We start from the raw sequence: 12,556 nt of genomic DNA, 5'->3' as shown, positions 1-12,556 counted from the left end.
AGTTTTGGTACCTGTAGTCAGACATTAGCATGACAACATAGTGTGTTAGCACCGCCAAACCTGAGCAGAATAAGATGGACACATTACATGGTACTAGTTACTGCAAAACATGTTTTTTGGATTACAATGGATTATGGTGAACTATTTGCTAATTTCCAGCAGTCTGTCCTGTTTAAACAAAGTTCTCAGTGCAATCTCATGCTGAACAAAGCAGGTTAATAGTAGTGAAAATGGCCATCTAGTTTTAGGGGAGTACTTCAGAGGGATTGAGGGGATTAACTTCATACTTAGCATTTGGTACTGCAGAAAACCACATTACCACCTAGCCATCCACCCCAGGTAGTAATACAGCTGTATCTTATGCAAGCTGCCTAGTTTCACACACTGGACAGCAGTCTCTGAAAGTGAAGAATTTACATTTTATTGTACTCATTTACAGTCTGAAGGGACAAAATTTTTGGATACATATTTAGCTAACTTGATTAGACTCCATAAGTAGAAAAAGTTACAAGCTATATATAGTCAACATTAACTGTTCACACGGTTCGATCAGCGTAGCTTGACAATAGTCTCTTCCAGCTTCTCTCTGTTTGCTCCAGAGAATTCCTGCACCTGTAACAATAATTTTTTTATTTTAAGAATAGCCATTTAAAACAGTGATTTTAGCCCAAATAGGTTTATAATCCCTGGAAAGATATTGGCAATTTTAGTCCCATAAATCAGAGGATAATAGGTGGCCAATATTTGAGGTTTAAAGTTTGTTTTGCTTTCCAGATTTTGTATTCTGCAGCTCTGCATCCCGAAGTATTTAACACACTTTGTGCCAGACTGTTTTATTGTTCTCCAAGCACCTCTACTGACTCCAGTCTTACACACACAGGTTTACAGATTTCATAAGAACCAGCTGCACATATGCCATGTCAATCTTGGCTCTCAAAAACTGTAAAGAATTAAACTTCTTACTAAAAATCTTGCATGTTATCTATAAGAGGTCACAAACTAGTCAGTTAAACTCTGGATGCAAGGCAATGTCTTTTCACCTACTGCACTAAGGTGTTGACACCACTTCACATCCAGATGAATTACCTAAAGTTAATACTTTGTTGGACAACATGTTTTCAGAGTTAGATTTGTAGTCAAAGAACAGACTCAGCAACAAAAGGATCTATTTAGTTTTAAAGAGAAAGTTAGAGATTCTAGAAAATAGAGTCTTGTCTACACTGGACATAGTAAGCACCTATTCAATCCACCCAACAATTGAGGCATGTTTTCTGATGGACAAATTTAGTTTCTGAAAGCCACAGCTCCCACCCCCGGAAAGCCCTTCCTAACACGAACAAAAATTATTTGAGTAGTAGAACCAGACTTGCAGGCACACACTAGCCCACAATGAAGATGACAGTATGAAGGACCTGTTTTATATTAAAGCACAGCCATCCATCCAATTATTTCATAACTAAGTGCTTTTGGAGAACAGACAGCCAAATGAGGTTACTAAATCAGATATTCCAGCCAGAAGCTCACCTCTAGCTTGAGAGAAAGCAAACAGTCTTGGCTCAAGTTCGCTTTATTGTAGTGCCTGGAGTTTAGACTATCAGCTCTGCCATAATTTACAGTAATTACAATTTTGGTATTCTGCAGAGGTAATGAATTTGTTTCCTTTGCCTTTCTATATAGCTGAAGACTCAACACAATAGATTAGTTTGCTTGTTTTTTTAAAAAAAGTTATGAGTTGTTTAGTTATGACTGGGTCACAAAAAGATAGGAATACTAATTAAAATTAAGTCCAGCTGGCCGGCAGCTGGAATAGGTGCATAAAGCAGGTTTCAGACATATTAGGTTTTGAAGAGAGGCTCAAAGTCTGGGTCAAAACTTCATTAGGATTTACCTGGAATACAAACCTAGAGTGTTGCCAGAAATTACTACATGCAGTTAAATCACTTAGAAGTAATTTGTTTCTAACATTAGTGACCCATTGCAGAAGGCTAGGCATTATCCTGTTCTTAGGGTGCCAATATGAACCTCCCTGTTTGAGGCTATTCTAAAGCCATTTGTGCTCTCTTTAATTGAGAGCATGTAAGTGAACTATATTGTTCAGGAGGTAAATTGAGATGCAAGCTATTTTGAGATCTTCACAAAGGTGCCATTCCTCCAGACTTATTCAGGAAACAGCTAACTATTATGTGTGGGGCCATTTGCCCCTGTGTCCTATTTTCTCCTAGAATAACTTCCAGCAACTATGAGTTAAACATTATTATACTGTACAGGGGCCAGAAAAAACATGTAGTTATTTAATTCATATTTAGTGAATCAGCATCCAGTATCCCCCGCTCCCCACATCTATACTGTTTCACTAAGAATGTTGAAAACCTACCTTTTTGCCTTCCTTGTAGAAGTGGAATGTTGGCATGCACTGGACTGCACACTCTGAAGCCACATCCTAAAAAGAAAGTTTCACTGCAATTTTAGCTTGGCAAATTAAACATAACGAACCAGAAATCTGATATGGTTCTTATGAAATCAGACTTGTAACAGATTACAAAAAATGAAGGGGAACCAAGTAATTATTTGCAACTCTGGTCAGTTAAGACCAGTCACTAGTTATTATGTGGATATACTATAGTCTTCCTGTTCCTACAACTAGGAGTGGTTTCATCCTCTTTGCTGGATTTGTTTAGGCAGAAACAAGACTTCTTCTGCAGAAAGTAGCACAATACTACAAAAAGCTAACTTTCTTACATATCATGCCTTATTTGTAAGGTAATTTCACAGCTGAAGGTCTGTCAATGAGTTTGTTAAACAAGCATCTACTAGTCAGCCAGGTTTGCAATCTGATGTTACTTCCATCTGTTCCAATTAAGAACTTATATTGGAAAGGCTTATGAAGATATTCCTATTAGAAGTGTTTATCATTCATTACAAAAGGACAGGTACTTTTAAGCAATGAGTAGTGTTCCTGCTGCTTATTACCATTCAAGAATAGTTTATCACTAGCACACAATAGCTTCAGGAGAGAAGCATCAGCTTTAATAGATCACATATCCAATCAATGATTGTTTTAAGTTATCCTAAATGAAAGGGGGGAGATGAGGAGGAGTGAAATTTAGATTGGCTACAACCCCTGCAGAGAGCAGTGCCTTTGCTATTCAAGGTACCTACACAGCAGGGGGACAGGAAGAGAAACACATAAGTAGATAGTTTCCTGATGTTATAGAGGGAAAACTATGGGAGGGGAGTGCAAGTTCACCACAGATTCTAAACAAGATTTACAGGCAATCTAGAAATACTGCCTATACACAGACAAGCCTACTATAGCATAAGTACTTCAGAATGTGACAAGTGTTGGATCACTTATGAGGGCCAAGTGGAAACTTTGAGCAGTTATCAGAGTTTAAGGCCAGAAGGGACTATCAAATCACCTAGTCTGACCTCCTGTATCTTGTAGGCCATCCCCTGCACAATACACCCAACAACTGACATTTGACCAGAGTATTAAAACCCACAGGAGATTAGACATATGTACCACAAGGAACAAAAGCAAGGATCAAGGTGCACCTGTGCCCAAGACCCCCACAATAGCATGGAAGTGATTGTGCAATATACCCAGATAGTTCTGGCAACTGACCCACATCCACATGGTGCAAAGGAAGACAACTCCCTTCCCCTCCTATTCCACCAATTACAGCCAATCTGACCTGGGGGAAAATTCCTTCCCAACTCCATACATGGCAATCAGTTACACCCCAAGCACATGAGGAAGAACCAACTAGCCAGGCACCTGAGACTGCATAGTAGTGCCATTTCAGAGACCTGCCCTTCACCATCCAATGTCCCATCTGCAGCAATGATCATACCAATGCTTCTGAGGAAGGATATTAAAAAAACCATAATAAAATGGGTGGAGGAGTAAGAGTGCAAGAGAATCACTGACTGCTGTAGATGGCCAGCTGAAACCGTGAAGCATAAGCTTTTAGGAACATAAGAAGTCTCCTGAGAGGATCTCAGTTTCCTTAGAAGAACTGAAAACAAACTCAAATTTCCTTTTTAAGATGGCTTGATTCCAGATACTAGAGAAATCCCATTAACATTTGGATTTTAAAATGCATTCTTGATGTATTAGTCTAGTTTGAATGTTTCCATCAAATGTTATTCACATGCACTGAGGACAACAGGAGTTTTGGATAGGCAAGGAGTACAGGATTAAGATCACTTTAGCAATCAGACCGATTTCTTGTCAACTAGTGTTTGCTAGAATTAAAGTACATGGAGAAATGTTGAATTGAGATTAAAATATTCCCTTTAGAAATAATTAATTCCTAGTTTCTTGCTCTAGATAACTACTGTTGCAGTGACTGACCATTTTGAGAGCAAAGACTACCTTAAGTTTTTAGGAGACTAGTTTCCTAGTATAGATTGCATGGCAAAGTTAACCTTTACTGGCAGTTCTGCCACAAACAATATTACTTGTTGGTGCACTGAGGACCTTACCTGAGCATCATCCACATCAACTTCAAGAAACACTACATCTGGGAACTTCTCACAAAGACTCTAAAAGTTTTAAAAAAATGTTAAAGTTGCAGTTTTTATTTCATAAACTTTAAGAGTGCTCTAGGAGTCTTGTATAAGAGCCCCATTTGGAGAAAAACAAATCTTACCAGTTAGTATCTTTTAGTAAAAAGTAGGTAAGTAAAAGTTTTGTTTGCCATAGAGCAATTATGTTACTAGCTGGAGCATCAAGAGTTCAGTTACATGTACCACAGAAGTCATTTTAAGATGTTTTAGTACATATTACTTTCAAATGCTTTTTACTAAGATCTTTAGTAAAAGGCAAACCTCCCACTACCCAGCTTTAAACTAAGAGTAGTTAGAGAGGAACTTATTAGGGCATGAAGTCATATGACAGATGTGTCTCTAGGATAATATTTGCATGCTCCTAAACCATAATAAAGTTTTAAACCATTAAGCAAGTTGCAAGTCAGTTGAAGAGTAAGATTTACAGGTCTAGAGTGATACATGTACCCTCTTCCTTGAGATGGATCTCAAACATGTATTTTCTTCTTTTTAATAGCTTTAAAGATTGTAATGGTTCTCTTTTGACTGAAGAAAAATGGTAATTTGTGAAAGTTTGACCCAATTCCTCAAGAGAATTAGAACAAAGTTTTAATAGAGCTGGAACTTTGGAGTCACATGTGAAGTACCTTTATTCATTAAAAATGTTTACTCTTCATAAAATAAGTAGATACAGAAAACTTCAGTGTTAAGCACCCGAGTTATGAACTGACTAGTCAAGCGCACACCTCATTTGGAACCGGAAGTAGGCAATCAGGCAGCAGCAGAGACAAAAAAGCAAATGCAGTACAGTACTGTGTTAAACTACTGAAAATGGGAAAGCAGCGTTTTTCTTCCGCATAGTAAAGTTCCAAAGCTGTATTAAGTCAATGTTCAAAAGTTTAAACCAGAAAGAACCATAACGTTTTGTTCAGAATTATGAACAACCTCCATTCCCAAAGTGTTCATAACTTTGAGGTTCTACTGTACCAGGAAACTGGTACATCTTCCAAGCTACACATTCGTAATAGTTTATGGCCATATATTACACTAATGAATCATGACCACTAGTTTACACTGATGGCTATTTGGTATTAGCATGAAGGGTTAGTTCTTTACTTTTCTTGTTTGGGTCATAAGTATTAATATCATTTCAGCCTGTTCTGTCATTTTGATTGTTGGAATGTTATTTGATTTTTAGACTTCAAAATCATTTGACAAGGCTGTCTATGGCACCAGAAACTGAATTTCATTTCAATTTTCTTGACCTTGATAGTTCGTTATGATCCCCACTATTAAGTTGTGAATAGCATTTCACTTTTTTGGAGGGGAGGAAGGGAATGCTTTAAACAGAGTGGTGAAGAACTGTTTGGACAACATTAGGAACATGATTGTTTTGGTTAGTCACACGTAGGTCACTACTGAGATTTTATTGCAAGTCTTCCCCCATGTGTGTCAAGTAACACAAGACACTTCAGACATCCATAGTGACCTAGTTTTATAGTAAGATAGCATTGCACTAGTCAAGTCTCAGCTGTAAAAACTAGCAGAGTATTGAGTTTGGCATTGTTACTTACATGAAAAAAAGGTTTGATCATTTTGCATGGTCCACACCATGTGGCCGAGAAGTCAACAACTACAAGCTTAGCACCAGCAGATTTCAATTCAGATTTAAATTCTTCCTGTAGAGAGAAGAGATTCAAGTGTTATTTTTGCAAGTGTGCTCAAATCAGTCCCTCCTCTTTATGACTAACTTGTTTTTGAAGTTCATACTGTTTCACTACTGGATATTCTGATGGCTCAATCTTAACAGCCAGTGTTGCATACCAAGACTTTTAGAAAGAGTGGATTTTGAATACACTAGCGTGAATCCAGAAAAGTCTCCTATAACAACCCAAAAGCTATTACAGTAACCTTATTACTTTTTCAGCAATAGAACAAGTTATAGCAGCAGATGTTGTAGTACTGGCTGGCCCAAAGCCAAAACAAAAGAACTACTACTTGAGACTAGATTTGCCTTTTTAGTTTGCATTAAAAAAGGAACTGGGCATGCAGGTTCGGCAAGAGAGAAGCAGAGAGAGTTTGTTGAGTTCTAATCAAATACTTGCTCTAACTAGTGATGGAGGTGCTTCCTACTGCCAGTGTTCTGGTATGTTTGATACATGAGGACATCTGAGATTTTATCAGAATTGTTAGCATTCTAATCAGACAGAAACACACCCAGCTTCTCCTTATATTCAAACATTTGTTTCCAGTCAACTGTTCCTGAAAATGCCATTTTAACTGCATACAGTCAAGTCTATTCAGTTCTTTCATCCTACAATTTTAGGACTTTTACTCTTAAATATCACCAAAGCAGTAGGTTTTGATGCAAAGCAGGCAACTTATGCCCATAACTACCAAAGCCCTACCTTTTGTTTTCATAGCACAATACCATCTCCCCCCTAATCCAAAGTGGATAGATCAGAATTACACCTCTCACTTCAGTTACATGTCCCTGAACGAGGTATAAGCTAATCACACTGCACTACAGAACCAATTATACAGTCTTCATACTTAAGTGGATCATCCTTTGCAATAAAAAGGAAGCTTTCCTGCAAGGTTCAGTGCTTCTATGCATGACATATCAGGACTTCTGATGTATGGTTTGCCTTTTCTTTAGATAAGAACATCAGGAGGAAAGACATAGATGTTCAGATTGTTTCAGGCTATATACCTGGATTGCAAGCTAAGTGACTTCTTATTTAATCCCCAAAATAGCATGATAAACATCTGAGAGACTGTCAGGGAATTGCTAGCAGTACCTGGGGAGACTGGGAGAGTGTCAAGTCAGAAGATTTGGAGAAAACAGCTGACAAGTGTTCTTGTAAAGACAAGGTTTCTGGGTACCAAGTACTGGGACACAGAGAGAGGTGAGGTCTAAGTCACCTCAACTAAAGAAAAAAGGACGATGAAAACTACTTTTAAAAACTGATCCCTTCTCCCATCTGTGTCCTGCCTCCTCCTTTCCAAAAAAGGAAAGGAGTTTGAGTGAAACCTGGATGTAACCTCAGTTCCAAACACCTCATGTCTATAGTTGATGAGCACTGTTAGCTGGCATTGCAAGCTACCTTCCACATTATATAACTCAAGCTGCCTTGTAGGCTCAGGTTAGTCTTGTAAGCAGAAAAAAGCTGAAAGTTAATCTACCAGATGTAATAGGTTTAAGTAGAGGATTTGATGAATTTAATCATTCTGTTTATGCTGTCTTTCCACTCCTAGTGAACTGGTGTGAGCAGAAGAGTGCAGTCATAAGACAGACTTCTTGTATTGCCTTTGGCTTCTTGTAAGTCAGCAGTGCCAGTTGATTCTATACCTATCTTAACATCAAGATGAGAACTTTAAGTGCTTTCACTTACAATGAAATAATATTGTGAGCTCTCAGGTGAGCTAAATTTAGCTAGCCAACCAACAGTATCAAAAGCCCTTTTGCCATCTTTCTTACCGACCTTTTTACTGGCTCAAAACACCCTTACCAATGTTAGTTATCAATTGGCTGTACAATAGCTAAATAGATTCAAGTAGTAGAACATAAGAATGGGCATGAGCCTGTAGCCATGTGAGTTTCTAAGCTAGACATCCTGAAGTATGGCTCATTTCCACTGATTAGAAGCTATGATGTAGCAAGAGAAAAAGACTTACCATATCTGCACATAACAGACACCACAATCACAGCTTCATGTTTCTATTAACATTTTAAACTCAGGATTGAATCAGATCACTAGCTAATTTTTTTCCCTATTTTGAAGTTATTTTATGGAATTAGCCTTTGTGGTGTATATTTTCCAAGGCTAAATTAGGTTTCACAACTGCAGAGGGAAAGGATTTCTGCTCGCCAACCCAATTAAAACAGTGCAGAAGACCTTATGTAGCATTGTGAAGTGCTGACAAAATTAGAGTTTGAATTGCATGGTAGTTCTAGATTTCCAATGTTAGGTTGTGCCTGAATTTTTCTGAGCAAAAACTAGTTTCATGTGGCACATAACTGCAAAACTAAGCTAAAACTGAATCAGTTTACAAAGCAAGATTCCGTACCCTTCCCCCAAATGAATGGAAATGATGCATTCCATTGAGTATCTCAGAGTAACACACAGAATAGTTATTTTCAAGCTATGTAGGCCCCTAGCTGGGACACTAGGAATACCAAAAATGGTATTAGCTCAGAGTAGACCCTATATCATCATTTTTTACAATTAGAGCACTCTGTGGTTTCATCATCAGAATAGACAAAATTGCTTGCTCCTATTTAATAATCTCTTCATCCATATGAGAGATCTCAAAACACTTTACAAAAGGCAGGTAAATATCCCCATTTTAATGAAGAGGAAAAGCAGAGGTGTGATGGTCAGTGTCAAAACCGGAAACCAGGTGAATCAACTTGCAGTCCAGTGCCCTATTCACTGGGCAACACCACCTCATCTTCCAAAGTGATATAACAATACATGATCCAGCTACATTTTAAGGAGCCTGCTATATGTTAAAATCTGCACAGACATTTAGACTCCACCAGGAAAACAATTTTCTTCATGTTCCTGCACCAACATCCAAGTCTTCTGTAAGTTCAGAAAAGGATGGAACCACTCTTTCTATTTAAGCAGCTTACAGGTGCAGTGGATATAGCTATAAGTGAGAGCCTCCTGTAATGAAACCTAAATCTACATTTGTTAAAGTGGGCTAGTTTTGAGCCAACATCACTCCAAGGGACTCTGGGAACCAGATTCATATTTTACCAAGACTGAGGTGTTAGCTGAATTTCACTTAAACCAGATGGCTTAAATTTGAGCACAAGACTCAAAGGGTACAATCCCACACACATTTAAATGAATACAATTAAAAGCCCACTAGATTTGCTCAGCTCTAGATACAGACACTTTAAGGTATTTTAAAAGACTGCTGTGTTCCTTTAGTATGTTATAATTCAGAAATTTGGCCAGATGGCTGATAAAAGAAGCCCAATTTTTATGCTACAGATAAAACTGATGAGGAACGGAACATGTACCATTTTACTGTTGGCTGAACATTATTCACAAGTAAATTCTGCTATCTAATTTGCTGTATTATGGAATTCAGAGAGTCATATGTACAAATTGGATTTGATTGTGTTGCTACAGCCTGAATTTCAAGGTAGCTATGTTAGATAATTTGTAGTCCTCAGAGATGTAGTGACACTAATTATAATTAAATTGTAGAATATAAAAAAAACTCATTTATCCCTGACTATTTGTGGCCACATCCAAGAATTGTTACAGTGGCACATCTTGTAAGTTAAGGGATCAAAGAAGCCAATTCAGATTTTGAAGAAACCAGCATTACTTTAGACAATCTGGTGAAGCTATAAGGAGACCGAGTACTAAAATACTGGTTCGGAGGCCCTAGCATTAACATACCTGGGCACCAACAACTATTCCTTGACATGCTATTCAGACCCTGTCATGTTCTCTACTTCGCTGCATCCATAAAGCCAATGAAATTCACTAGGATGGGACCAGTGGGTATAATCTGGTTCAGCTTTACACTGAAGACTATCTTGGCAAACCCAGTTTTGGGTTACATGAAGAAACTAGGACCCAATTCAATACTAGAATAATTTCTGTTTAACAGCTTAAATTTTAAAGTAAAAGGACACAATCACAGCAGGTTTGCATCATGGACAGCTCTCTAGAAACACTACCTTGTGACAAGCCAAGACCACTAGTGAAGTGACCTGGTCTATTGTCAATTGGCTCCCCCTTTTACACACTTCCCAAAGTACTAGGCAAACTACTTGCACAGATGAGCACAAACCATTCCTGACCTCATGTTCCCCCCTCCTCCCAAGAAGGGAATCTGCATGCTTTCCGTAATTGTTACACTGCTGCACTATCACCCAAGCTATAACAGATGACAAGGAACCTGTATTCATCAAAGTCATTTTTAGAGAGTGGACAAAATATTAGTGCCTTGACATCATCAAGGTCTTGAAAACATCACCTCTGCCAGTGGCAATTAAAAAGCTATACTTTCCTAGCACATGGCATGCCCAACATCAGTTTCTGCTGAAGTTTTTTAAATTAACTGATGCAGGGCTCACTTGGGTAGTGTGCCGCCAGCACCAGCAGCAGTTTACCCAGCAGCTGATCTCCACATGGCTCCACAAGACTGCTGAATTGGAATTAATTTGCAAATCGGACACCATTAAAGTAGGCTTGAATAAAGACTGGGAGTGGATGGGCCATTAGATAAAGTAAAACTATTTCCCCATGCTTATCCCCCCCTCCCCAGTTCCTCACATCTTGTCAATTGCTGGAAATGGGCCATTTTCATTACCATTACAAACAGCTGTCTTTCTCTCCTGCTGATAATGGCTCACCTTAACTGATCACTCTCCTTATAGTGCGCATGGTAACACCTATTGTTTCATGTTCTGTGTATATATATCTTCCCGCTGTATTTTCCACTGCATGCATCCGAAAGTTTTTGCTCAAATAAATGTGTTAGTCTCTAGGGTGCCACATGGACTCCTTTTCCTGTTGCTGATACAGACTGACACAGCTGGTACTCTGAACTCTGGCCAATGTAACTCCGGGGCAGGACCCCCGAACTACTACTACGGAGGGAGGGAGGAGGGAAGTTTCCACACTCACACGACAAGGGGTCCCGCGGGGGAACTGATCCCCAGTCCCCAGCACAGACCAGCCCCGGCTGAGCCAGAGACTCCCCAGGAGAGCAGCTCCCCGAGGCCTGGCGCAGCGGCCCTGCCCCCGGCACTGGGGCGGGAGCGGCCGTGTAACGCGGCCCAGTCCCCGCGGACACCGCTGCCCCCGAGGAAAGGGGAAGAACCGCCTCCCAAGCGGCGGGGGCGCTCATCCCTACGGCGCGGGCACGAGGCGTGGCTGCGCCCGCGCGCGTTCCCGCGACCTCACGGGCACTGAACCGCCCCGAGCCCCCCAGGTGGCCCTGCCTGCCCTCGAAACGCTGGCGAGGCCGCCCCGCCACCAACCGCTGCTCACCAAGTTTCCCACGGTCTTCACCATCGTTGCTGCCCGGGTTTCGCTCACAGGATAACACTTTACTGACACCTCGACCGCTAATGCCTGTGACACGACAGTGCCGCCCTCCTGCTTATATAGAGGCCAATCCCCCAGGCCTCAGTGCGCACGCGCGGTTTCCGCCCCGCCCCTCCCTTTTCCCAGATGAGTAGGATGCGCGCCAACGGCTGACGGAGGGGCGCTCGTGGTCGCGGGTTTCTGTCCCCTCCCCCTCGGCTCGGCGCGCGCTGAGTGGCGCGGGTTAAGACTACCTCCCTGCCTGACTGGGCGGCGGGACTCCATTAAGCTGTCAGGCGGCGAGGGCGGGGGAATCCCCCCCCCAGCCCCACCCAGTAGATGTCACTTCCGGCCCCAGAGGAAAGAGTCTCCTGCCTCTGCGTGGGCGGGGCACAGGACTGTAACCAGCCAAGTCCCTGCGCTGGGCAGGGCCGCACCAGTGTTTTCCTGGCAGGGCCAAATCTGCAACGAGGGCTCCACTCCTCCAAAAAATTGCAGTGGGGAGGCCTCATGGGAGGGGGGCAGGAGGGTGAGCCTGGCCTGCCCTCACCCCGCAGCGGCTGCTCCTGCCCCAGTTCCCCTTCCAGGCACGGGGCAGGGGGATCACAGCCAGTAGCTCAGATTTGGCCTAGCTGCTCCTCTCTTGTGGCAGGGGGGCTGCTGGGCCAAATCTGAGTGGCACTGGAACGCCACACAGCAGGTCGCAGTGCGCTAGGCTGCTCTTTCGATTGCTAACCTGGACACATACACACGTCCGCCTTCCCCAAAGTAATAGTGATGCCCTGGGCAAGTATTAAATGAGATAATGGAATAAAATGTGTGAGATATGTTGAAAATCAAATCATGGCCAGTGAGATGAAAGCCTCCAAATCCACAAAGGAGATGAAAACTAGTTAAAAAAAAGGGGGTGGGGGGGAAGGATTTCACGGAAAACTTCAATTTGT

General features: G+C 41.2%; 1 protein-coding gene across 1 annotated transcript; it reads right to left on the bottom strand.

Moving 5' to 3' along the window:
• Nucleotides 1-402: 402 nt before the first annotated feature.
• LOC116816038 (thioredoxin-like) lies at nt 403-11,682 on the bottom strand. Its single transcript, XM_032764954.2, has 5 exons — nt 11,577-11,682; nt 6,126-6,230; nt 4,489-4,548; nt 2,375-2,440; nt 403-612 (listed from the first exon to the last, which is right to left on the bottom strand). The coding sequence occupies exons 1-5, from the start codon at nt 11,598-11,600 to the stop codon at nt 550-552; spliced, it is 318 nt and encodes a 105-aa protein (XP_032620845.1). The 5' UTR covers nt 11,601-11,682; the 3' UTR covers nt 403-549.
• Nucleotides 11,683-12,556: the final 874 nt, after the last annotated feature.

This window comes from Chelonoidis abingdonii, chromosome 6 (assembly GCF_003597395.2).
Source record: "Chelonoidis abingdonii isolate Lonesome George chromosome 6, CheloAbing_2.0, whole genome shotgun sequence".
Classification (NCBI taxonomy): Eukaryota; Metazoa; Chordata; order Testudines; family Testudinidae; genus Chelonoidis; species Chelonoidis abingdonii.
Note: the sequence above shows the minus strand (reverse complement) of the source record. Positions and strands in the feature narration are given on the sequence as shown.